Genomic DNA, 10,399 nt, shown 5'->3' with positions numbered 1-10,399 from the left:
GGTCAGTTCGAGGTCACCCAAGCAAGGTTTGGTTCTAGACCACCCAAGTGAATTTTGATCAAACCCTGCCTTTATTCCATTGGCTGCTGCCCGAGGAGGGGGCGTGGTTCTGCGGGATGGGCGTGGCTTTGCCGAGGGGGCGGGGCTAAAGGGTGGAGTGTTTGGGGGGAGGGGCCCGGGCGAGTTTCTCGGGGTGGTCCGAGGCCATCAGGGAGATGTCGCGGAAGATGTCGAGGTAGGTGTCGTCACCTGGGGGTGGAAGGGGAGGGAACCCCGAATTTGGGACCCCCAAAAATCAGAGATCCCCCCCCCCTCCCCAAAATCCACAGATTCCACCCCAAAATTCCCACGTGAACCCTCCAAAATCTGAGAATCCACCCCAAAATCCACTCCCTTCCTCCGAGGCCACCCCGAACTTGAGAAAACTCTCTGAGGATCAGAGGAGCCCCCCAAAACCACCCCGGGACCCCCCAAAACTCCATCCCTGATGCCCCTCAGGACCTCCCCAAATTCAGGGACCCCCCCCAAAATCCCAGAGACCCCCCCCCAAAATCCCTGGGACTCCGCCTCAAACCCACCGGTCTGTCCCTGGGCCACCTCCAGCTCTCTCATCTTGGCCAATCGCAGCCTGAGGAGGGGATTTGGGGTCACATTTTGGGGGGGGTCACATTTGGGGTGTCCCCCCCCGAGCCGAGGGCACCCCCCAGGGGTCTCACAGGGTGACGATGTCGGCGTTGGCCAAGTCCATGGCGATGGTCAGGGGGTCCCTCCCGTCCGCGTCCACCGCGTTGACGTCAGCCCCCCGCTTCAGGAACAGGCAGGCCAGGCTGCAATTTGGGGAGGGGGACATTGAGGGGGAGTTTTGGGGACATTTTGGGGACATTTGGGTCATGAGGGATGCCGGGATTCCAAGGGACGTAGCAAGGTTGAGGTCACCCATCCAGGCCCTGACCAGGGCAGACCCTGCTTAGCTTCCCGTGTGGAAAACTGTGCTAGGGACCTTCCAAAATGGGGAGAATTTTGAGAGATTTGGGGGTTTTGCATCCCCAAAAGGGAAATGGGGCCCCCTTCCAAGGGAAATGGGACACCCAGCAATGGGACTGGGGCTCTCTGTAGGGGAAGTGGCCACCCAGAATGGAATAAGGTTCCCCCCAAGGGAATATGGATCTCTGGATGGAAGAGAGACCCCCTAAAGGCAAAAGGGAACCCCAGAAATGGAATAGAGACCCCCAAAAATGAAATAGGGACCCTCTAAAAAAATACAGACCCCTAATAATAGAAGGGATACCCCTAAAGGGAAAAGATGCAGCCCAAAGGAACTGGGACCCCCCCAAAAGTATTTAGGTGCTGCCGCCAAATTGTAGCACCCCAAAAATGGATCAGGGACCCCCATAAAAGGCAATAGGAGCCCATAGAGAGAAACAGGACCCCCAAAAGGAAATGAACCCTCCAAAAAAAAAGCGGGTGAACCCTCTCCAAATAACCCAGTTCAGGTCGCCCATCCAGGCCCTGACCAGAGCAGTTCCTGCTTAGCTTCGCGCACATCCAACGTAGGGGTGAGCAACGCCACCGTTCACCAAATGGGGGTGAATCAGGGTCCCTCCCAGTCTCTCCCAGTTGCTCCCAGTCCCTCCCAGTGCCCTCCCAGTTGCTCCCAGTACCCACCCGGTGTGTCCCAGCATGGTGGCGTGGTGCAGCGGGCCCCGCCCGCAGCTGTCGCTCTGGTTGACGCTGGCCCCGTTCTGCAGCAGGAACTCGCAGGCCAGCAGGGAATTCTCAGAGAAAGGGGAAGGAGGGGAGAGGACAGACTCAGGGACCCCTCCCCGAAACAGGAGAACCCTCCCAGTGCTCCCAGTTACCATGAGCATGGCCTCCAGCAGGGGGGTGCTCACTAAGGATCCCCCTTGGGACATCCAAAACTGTACCCAAAACAAGCCCTGAATGCCAAAACCACCCCAGAACCAAAAACTGCTCAAAACCACCCCAAAACCCATGAAAATAACCCAAAACTAAGGGGGGAAAAAACCCCATAAAACCTTCCCCTGGAACCCCCAAGAGTCCCCCAGGGACTTCAGGGACCTCCAGGACCCCCAAAACCCCACTAGGGCTCCTCCAGGCCTGTCCCAGTTTGCTCCCAGTGCTCCCAGTTACCACGGCCACGGCCTCCAGCATTGGGGTGCTGCTGCCATAACCTCCCCAAGACCTCCTTTAAGACCCCCAAAACTCTCCTCGAAACCACCCCAAAATCACCCCAAAACTGTCCTCAAAACCACCCCAAAACATTCCTGAACCCCAAAACCACCCCAAAAAAAAAAAAACCAAGAAAAAAACCCCTAAATGCTTCCCCAGGTAACCCCCAAGAGCTTCCCCAGGGATTTCAGGGACCCTCCAAAAACCTGACAGAAAAAACCCCACAGAAGCCCCAAAACCCACAGTGGGGTTGCCTCCCAGTGCTCCCAGTTTGCTCCCAGTGCTCCCAGTTTGCCCCCAGTTACCACGGCCACGGCCTCCAGCAGGGGGGTGCGGTTGCCCTCGGCGCTGTTGGCCCAGCCGGGGTCGGCACCCTGGGCCAGCGCCTCGGCCATGGTGCGCAGGCGGCGCCGCCGGGCGGCCCAGGACAGCAGAGCCCCGGGGTGCAGGCAGGGGGCGCCCTCGGGCTCGGCGGGATCCGGGGGCGGAGCTAAGGGGACACGCCCGTCCTGTGTAAGACACGCCCACCCGCAGGAAAACCACGCCCACCCAGAGAGAACCATGGCCGTGCTCATTGGAGACTGCCCCAAACCCCCCAAGGAGGGAATGGGACAGGAGTGGGTTTAGGCCACGCCCACTTGTAGGGGGACACGCGCATAATTGATATGATAAGCTCAACCACCAGGGAACAAGCCACACCCATTGGTTGTGAAGCCACGCCCACAACAAGCATTAGAAATAAGCCCACCCACAGGGAACAAGCCACACCCATTGGATGAGAAGCCACGCCCATAAAGATGCCACAAACAAGCCACAGCCATCAGGGAACAAGCCACACCCATTTTCTGTGAAGCCACGCCCACAACAAACATCACCAATAAGCTCCACCCCTCAAGGAACAAGCCACACCCATTGGCTGTGAAGCCACGCCCACAGCACCTGCAGCAGCCTATCAAAATCCAGCCCTAACACAAGCTCTGCTCCCTAAGCCACACCCACATAATTAACCCCTAATTAATAATGCAAGCCCCACCCCTTCATCGGGCCCCACCCATTTTCATTAAGCACCTCCCATTTGCTACAAACTCCCCCCCTTTCCCAGCAAACCACGCCCCTTTACAGCAACTCCACCTCTTTTATAACTAGCCCTGCCCCTAAAAATTGAGCCACACCCTTTTGCAGCAAACCCCACCCCTTTTACACAAACCACGCCCCTTTACAACACCCCCACCCTTTTACTAGCTAACCACGCCCATTTACACTAAGGCCCGCCCCTTTACAACAACCACATTGAAATTACAACAGACCACGCCCATTCATAAACAAGCCACGCCCCTTTAGAATTACTTTGCACCAAGCCACACCCCTTTCCTACAAGCCATCCCCCCTTTACAAGTCCCACCCATCTGTAGCAAGCCACGCCCCTTCACAACAAGCCCCACCCCTTTACAAACCACTCCCCTTTACATCAAACCCCACCCCTTTCTCACCAAGCCCCGCCCCCCCATTACCTTGGGCAGGGCCCCCTCGGGGGGCGGGGCTTGGTCTGGGGGCGTGTCCCTGGCGCGAGGGGCGTGGCCTAGGGGCGTGTCCGGCACGCCCCTCACGAATCGCTTCTCCACGTACTTGGCGCGGATCCAACTCTCGCGCTGGGCCCTGGGGGGATCCGGGGACATGGGGGGGACTGGGGGGGTCTGGGGGGGTCTGGGGGAATTTGGGGGGACCTGGGGGGGTTTGGGGGGTCCTGGGGGAGCTTTGAGGGGTTTTGGGGGGGTCCCGGGGGGGTTTTGGGGGGAGTTTGGGGGGTTCTGGAGGGGTTTGGGGGGTCCCGAGAGGGATTGAGGGGAATCCTGGGGGGGGGTCCCAGGGGGTTTGGGTGATTTTGGGGGAGCCTTGGAGGGCTTTGAGGGGATTTTGGAAATTTTGGGGGGTCCTGAGGGTGTCTGGGGGGATTTCGGTGGGTTTTGGGGGGGTCCTAAGGGGGTTTGGGGAGATTTGGAAGAGGTTTTGGGGGGTCCTGGGGGGGTCTCAGGGGGTTTTTGGGGTAAATTTTGGGGTTTTTGGGGTAAATTTTGGGGTTTTTTTGGGGGGATTCTCACCGGGAGCAGCTCGGGGGGTGTCTCAGGGGGGTTTTGGGGTAAATTTTTGGGTTTTTTGGGGTGAATTTGGGATTTTTTGCGGGAGGTCTCCCTGGGAGCAGCTCGGGGGGTTTCAGGGTTTTTTGGGGGTAAATTTTTGGGTTTTTTGGGTGAATTGGGATTTTTTTGGGGTGAATTTGGGATTTTTTTGGGGGATTCTCACCGGGAGCAGCTCGGGGGGGGTCTCTTGACCCCCATCTCCTCCACCCGCGCCTCATAAATCCCGTTCAGGGCCAGGTTCCCCAGGGAGCACATCAGCTGGGGGACCCCAAAAACCACTCAAAAATACCCCAAAATACCCCAAATCCACCCCAAAATACCCCAAAATCAGCTGGGGGACCCCAAAAACCATTCAAAAATACCCCAAAACCCCCCAAATCCGCCCCAAAATACCCCAAAATCAGCTGGGGGACCCCAAAAACCACTCAAAAATACCCCAAAATACCCCAAAATCTGCTGGGACCCCAAACTACCCCAAAATCAGCTGGGGGACCCCATAAAACACCCTCAAAACCAGCCTGGGACCCCAAATTGCACCCCAAAAATACTCTGGGATCCCCCCCCAAAACACACCCGAGACCCCCAAAAGTTCCCCCCAGGGCCCCCCAAAATCTCCCCCACAAAAAACCCCCAAAAAATCCCCAAATCTCCCCCCAAAAATCCCAAATCTCCCCAAAATCCCTCCAGGGACCCCTCAATCCCCTCCCAGTCCCTCCCAGTTCCTCCCAGTTTGATCCCAGTTTGATCCCAGTCCCTCCCAGTTCCCTCCCAGTTTGATCCCAGTCTCTCCCAGTCTGATCCCAGTTTGATCCCCAAAATATCCCCCCAAAAAAACCCCAAAAAAAGCCCAAATCTCCCCCAAAAATCCCAAATCTCCCCCCAAAATCCCACCAGGGACCCCTCAATCCCCTCCCAGTTTGCTCCCAGTCCCTCCCAGTTTGCTCCCAGTTCCCCTCTCACCTTCACCAGTTCGGGTTCCCATGAGTCCAGGGTGAGCGAGCGAACCTTGGAGAAGTGAACCCCCAAACTCCTGCGGGGCCGGGGCCGGTCAGGGGGACCCCAAAAAAACCAAAAAAAACCAAAAAAAAAGGACAAAAAAAACCCTCAAAAAATCCCCCCAAAAATCCCCTCAAAAATCCTCCCAAAAATCCCCCAAAATCCCCTCAAAAAAACCCCAAAAAGCCCCAAAAATCCCCCCCAAAAATCCCCTCAAAAGTCCCCGCAAAATCCCTCCAAAAATCCCCCCAAAATCCCCCTGAAAAATCCTCCCAAACCCCCCCAAAAAATCCCCCAAAAATCCCCCCAAAAAATCCCCCCAAAATCCCCTCAAAATCCCCTCAAAAATCGCCTCAAAAATCCCCCAAAATCCCCCCAAAAAATCCCGCAAAAAATCCCCCCAAAATCCCCTCAAAATCCCTCAAAATCACCCCAAAATCACCCCAAAAATCCCCAAAAATCCTCCCAAAAATCCCCACAAAAATCCCAAAAATCCCCACAAAAATCCCCAAAAATCCCCCCAAAAATCCCCTCAAAAATCCCCTCAAAAATCCCCCCCCAAAATCCCCTCAAAAGTCCCCGAAAACCCACAAAAAAAAAAACCCAAAAAACCCCGAAAAAACCCAAAATAAGTCCCCCAAAACATCCCCACAAAAAAACCCTAAAAATCCCCCAAAACACGAAAAAAACCCTTAAAAAACCCCAAAATCCCCTCAAAATAAGTCCCTCAAAAAATCCCAAATTAAAAAAAATCACCCCCAAAAAATCCCCAAAAACCCACAAAAAACCTCTAAAAAACCCCTTCAAAAAAACCCCAAAAAACCCCTAAAAAAACCCCCAAAATCCCCAAAAAGACCCCAAAAAAAAACCCCAAAAAAACCCCCAAAACCATGGAAAAGGAAACCCCAAAAACCAAAAAGCCCCGGGGTTTTTGGGTTTTTTTTATGGGGTTTTTGGGGTTTTTTAATGGATTTTAATGGGGATTTTAATGGGATTTTTTGTGTTTTTTATGGGATTTTTTGGGGTTTTTTTAGGATGTTTAATTTCGGGTTTTTTTGGGGTGTCCCCCCGGTTTTTGGGGTGTCCCACCTGTGGATGGCCGAGCACTGCATGCACAGGGTGAGGATTTCAGGTGTAATTCGGTTCCCAATAATGGGATTTTAATGGGATTTTTTGGGGTTTTTTTGGGAATTTTTTGGGGGTTTTTTTGGGATATTTTATTTTTTGTTATTTTTGGGGTTCAGGGGTGTTTTTGGGGTGTCCCACCTGTGGATGGCCGAGCACTGGATGCACAGGGTGAGGATTTCAGGTGTAATTCGGTTCCCAATAATGCGATTTTAATGGGATTTTTTGGGGTTTTTTTGGGGTTTTTTGGGTGTATTTTTCCCCAGGGTTATTTTTGGGGTGTCCCCCCGGTTTTTGGGGTGTCCCACCTGTGGATGGCCGAGCACTGGATGCACAGGGTGAGGATTTCAGGTGTATTTTAGTGCCCGTTAATGCGATTTTAATGGGATTTTTTGTATTTTTATGGGATTTTTTGGGGGTTTTTTTTGGGTTATTTTATTTTAGAGTAATTTTGGGTGTTTTTGGTGTTTTTGGGGTGTCCCACCTGTGGATGGCCGAGCACTGCATGCACAGGGTGAGGATGAATTGAGGGTTTCAGATGTAATTTGGTTCCCAATAATGCGATTTTTATGGGGCTTTTTGTATTTTTTGGGGGTTTTTTGGGTTATTTTATTTTAGGGTAATTTTGGGTGTTTTTTGGTGTTTTTGGGGTGTCCACCTGTGGATGGCCGAGCACTGGATGCACAGGGTGAGGATGAATTGAGCGTTTCAGGTGTAATTCGGTTCCCAATAATGCGATTTTAATGGATTTTTTTGGGTTTTTTTGGGGTTTTTTGGGTGTATTTTTTCCCAGGGTTATTTTTGGGGTTTTTTGGTGTTTTTGGGGTGTCCCACCTGTGGATGGCCGAGCACTGGATGCACAGGGTGAGGATGAATTGAGCGTTTCAGGTGTATTTTAGTGCCCGTTAATGCGATTTCAATGGGATTTTTTGTATTTTTTCGGGATTTTTTTGGGTTATTTTATTTTAGGGTAATTTTTGGGTTTTTTGGTGTTTTTGGGGTGTCCCACCTGTGGATGGCCGAGCACTGCATGCACAGGGTGAGGATTTCAGGTGTAATTCGGTTCCCAATAATGCGATTTTTATGGGGTTTTTTGTATTTTTTTCGGGATTTTTTTGGGTTATTTTATTTTAGGGTAATTTTTGGGGTTCAGGGGTGTTTTTGGGGTGTCCCACCTGTGGATGGCCGAGCACTGGATGCACAGGGTGATGCCCAGGTTGACGCTGGCCCATTCTGGCCGGGGCTCCCTGCAGTCGCAGCAGCTCCCGTTCCCCTCCAGCCCCAAAATCGCCCCCAAAACCGGGGGGGGCTCCGGGGGGGGCCCCGACAGCGACCCCGCCCTGGGGGGCACCTGGGGCGAGGGGGGAAGAGAAATTTGGGGGAATTTGGGGGGGATTTGGGGGAAATTGGGGGAAATTTGGGGGAAATTGGGGGAAATTTGGGGGAATTTTGGGGGGAAATTTGGGGGATTTGGGGGGAAATTTGGGGGAAATTTGGGGGAATTTGGGGGAAAATTTGGGGGGATTTTGGGGAAAGTTTGGGGGATTTTGGGGAAAATTTGAGGGGAATTTTGGGGAATTTGGGGTAAATTTGGGGGGAAATTTGGGGGGGTTTTGGGGGGAATTTGGGGGAAATTGGGTGGGTTTGGGGGGAAATTTGGGGGGGATTTGGGGGGGATTTTGGGGGAAATTTGGGGGGAATTCGGGGGAATTTGGGGGAAATTTGGGGGGAAATTTGGGGGATTTTGGGGGAAATTTGAGGGAATTTGGGGAATTTTGGGGGAATTTGGGGGATTTTGGGGGAAATTTGGGGAAAATCTGGGGGAAAATTTGGGGGAAATTTGGAGGGTTTGGGGGGAATTTGGGGGAAATTTGGGGGATTTTGGGGGAAATTTGGGGGGTTTTGGGGGATTTGGGGCCATTTTGGGGAGATTTGGGGGGATTTTGGGGAGGTTTTTGGGGGATTTTGGGAGGGGGATTTTGGGGATTTGGGGCCATTCTGGGGGGATTGGGACCATTTTGGAGGGATTTGGGGAGGATTTTGGGGAGATTTGGGGCCATTCCAGAGGGGATTTCGGGCCATTTTTTGGGGGGGGATTTGGGGAGATTTCGGACCTTTTGGAGTTTTTTGGGGCATTTTGGGGGATTTTGGGGTTTTAGGGAAGTCTGGGTGGGATTTTGGGCCATTCTGGGGTGTTTGGGGACGGTTTTGGGGATATTTTAGGGGTTTTTTTTGCTCTTTATGGATATTTCAGGGTATTTTTTTTTCGCTCCTTATGGCTATTTTAGGGTATTTTTTCCTCCTTTATGGATATTTTGGGGTATTTTTTTTTCCTCTTTGGGGATATTTTGGAGTAATTTATGGATATTTCAGGGTATTTTTTTCCCCTTTATGGATATTTTAGGGTATTGTTTCTCCTTTATGGCTATTTTGGGATATTTTTTCCCCTTTATGGATACTTTGAGGTATTTTTTTGCTCTTTGGGATATTTTGGGGTATTTTTTTCCCCTTTATGGATATTTTACGGTATTTTTTTTTCCTCTTTGGGATACTTTGCGCTATTTTTTTCCTCTTTCGGGATATTTTGGGGTGTTTTTCTTGCTCTTTGGGGATATTTTGGGGTAATTTATGGATATTTCAGGGTATTTTTTTCCTCTTTATGGATACTTTGGGTATTTTTTTTCCTTTTTATGGACATTTTAGGGTATTTTTTTTTTGGTCCTTATGGATATTTTAGGGTATATTTTTCCCCTTTATGGATATTTCAGGGTATTTTTTTCCCTTTCATGGACATTTTGGGCGTTTCTTTTGTTATTTAGGGATTATTTTTTTTTTCTCTTTAGGGATACTTTGAGGTATTTTTTTTCCCCTTTATGGATATTTTGGGGTAATTTTTTCCCCTTTATGGATATTTCAGGGTATTTTTTTCCCCTTCATGGCTATTTTGTGCTGGTTTTTTCCCCTTTATGGACATTTCAGGGCATTTTTTCCCCTTCATGGATATTTTGGGCTATTTGTTTTCCCCTTTATGGACATTTCAGGGTATTTTTTTCCCCTTCATGGATATTTTGGGCTATTTTTTTTCCTCTTTCGGATATTTCAGGGTATTTTTTCCCCTTTATGGCTATTTCAGGGTATTTTTTTCCCCTTTGGGGATACTTTAGGGTATTTTTTTCCTTTTTGGGGACATTTCAGGGTATTGTTTTCCCCTTTGGGAATACTTTGGGCTATTTTTTTTCCTTTTTGGGGACATTTCAGGGTTATTTCCCCCCTTTTTGGCCGTTCCGCGCTGTTCCCCACCGTCTCTCCTGGCGCCCCCTGGCTGTAGGCGCAGGCGATCCCGCTCTGCACGGCGCTCACCCAGCGCTGCTGCCCCGGGCCCGAGTCCGCCTGCAGCACGCACGACCTGGGGGGAAAAAGGGGGATTTGGGGTCCTCAAAGGGGATTTGGGGTCCTCAAAGGGGATTTGGGGTCCTCAAAGGGGTTTGGGGTCATTTAGGGGCAGATCTGGGGCAGATTTGGGGTCCCCAAGGGGGATTTGGGGTCCTCAAAGGGGATTTGGGGTCCTCAAAGGGGATTTGGGGTCCTCAAAGGGGGATTTGGGGTCCTCAAAGGGGATTTGGGGTCACCTGGGGGGGATTCGGGGTCACCTGGGGGGGATTTGGGGTCCCCAAGGGGGCGTTTGAGGTCCCCAAGGGGGGATTTGGGGTCACCTGGGCGGGGTTCGGGGTCCCCAAGGGGGAGTTTGGGGTCACCTGGGGGGGGTTTGGGGTCTTTTCCTGCAGTTTTGGGGTCATTTAGGGGCAGATCTGGGGTCCCAAGGGGGGTTCGGGGTCACCTGAGGGGGATTTGGGTCCCCGGGGGTTTTGGAGCTCCCTGGCTTTGGGATTGGGAGATTTTGGGGTCCCCAGGTGGATTTTGGGGTCCCCCCCCCGGAGTTTTTTGGGGTA

General features: G+C 51.8%; 1 protein-coding gene across 1 annotated transcript in view; it reads right to left on the bottom strand.

The window, feature by feature from the left end:
• Positions 1-48: 48 nt before the first annotated feature.
• Positions 49-10,399, bottom strand: part of LOC129134052 (arf-GAP with coiled-coil, ANK repeat and PH domain-containing protein 1-like) — a 14,682-nt gene continuing 4,331 nt past the window's right edge. Inside the window, exons 4-14 of the mRNA XM_077192899.1 lie at positions 9,750-9,883; positions 7,625-7,800; positions 5,289-5,358; positions 4,492-4,586; positions 4,290-4,305; positions 3,702-3,846; positions 2,496-2,680; positions 1,666-1,775; positions 717-827; positions 579-628; positions 49-249 (exon numbers count right to left, since the gene is read on the bottom strand). Of these exons, the coding sequence (XP_077049014.1) occupies positions 146-249; positions 579-628; positions 717-827; positions 1,666-1,775; positions 2,496-2,680; positions 3,702-3,846; positions 4,290-4,305; positions 4,492-4,586; positions 5,289-5,358; positions 7,625-7,800; positions 9,750-9,883 (1,196 nt within the window). The 3' untranslated portion in view covers positions 49-145. The remainder of the gene's footprint in view (positions 250-578; positions 629-716; positions 828-1,665; positions 1,776-2,495; positions 2,681-3,701; positions 3,847-4,289; positions 4,306-4,491; positions 4,587-5,288; positions 5,359-7,624; positions 7,801-9,749; positions 9,884-10,399) is intronic.

Source organism: Agelaius phoeniceus, chromosome 36, assembly GCF_051311805.1.
Source record: "Agelaius phoeniceus isolate bAgePho1 chromosome 36, bAgePho1.hap1, whole genome shotgun sequence".
In the NCBI taxonomy this organism is placed as follows: Eukaryota; Metazoa; Chordata; class Aves; order Passeriformes; family Icteridae; genus Agelaius; species Agelaius phoeniceus.
Note: the sequence above shows the minus strand (reverse complement) of the source record. Positions and strands in the feature narration are given on the sequence as shown.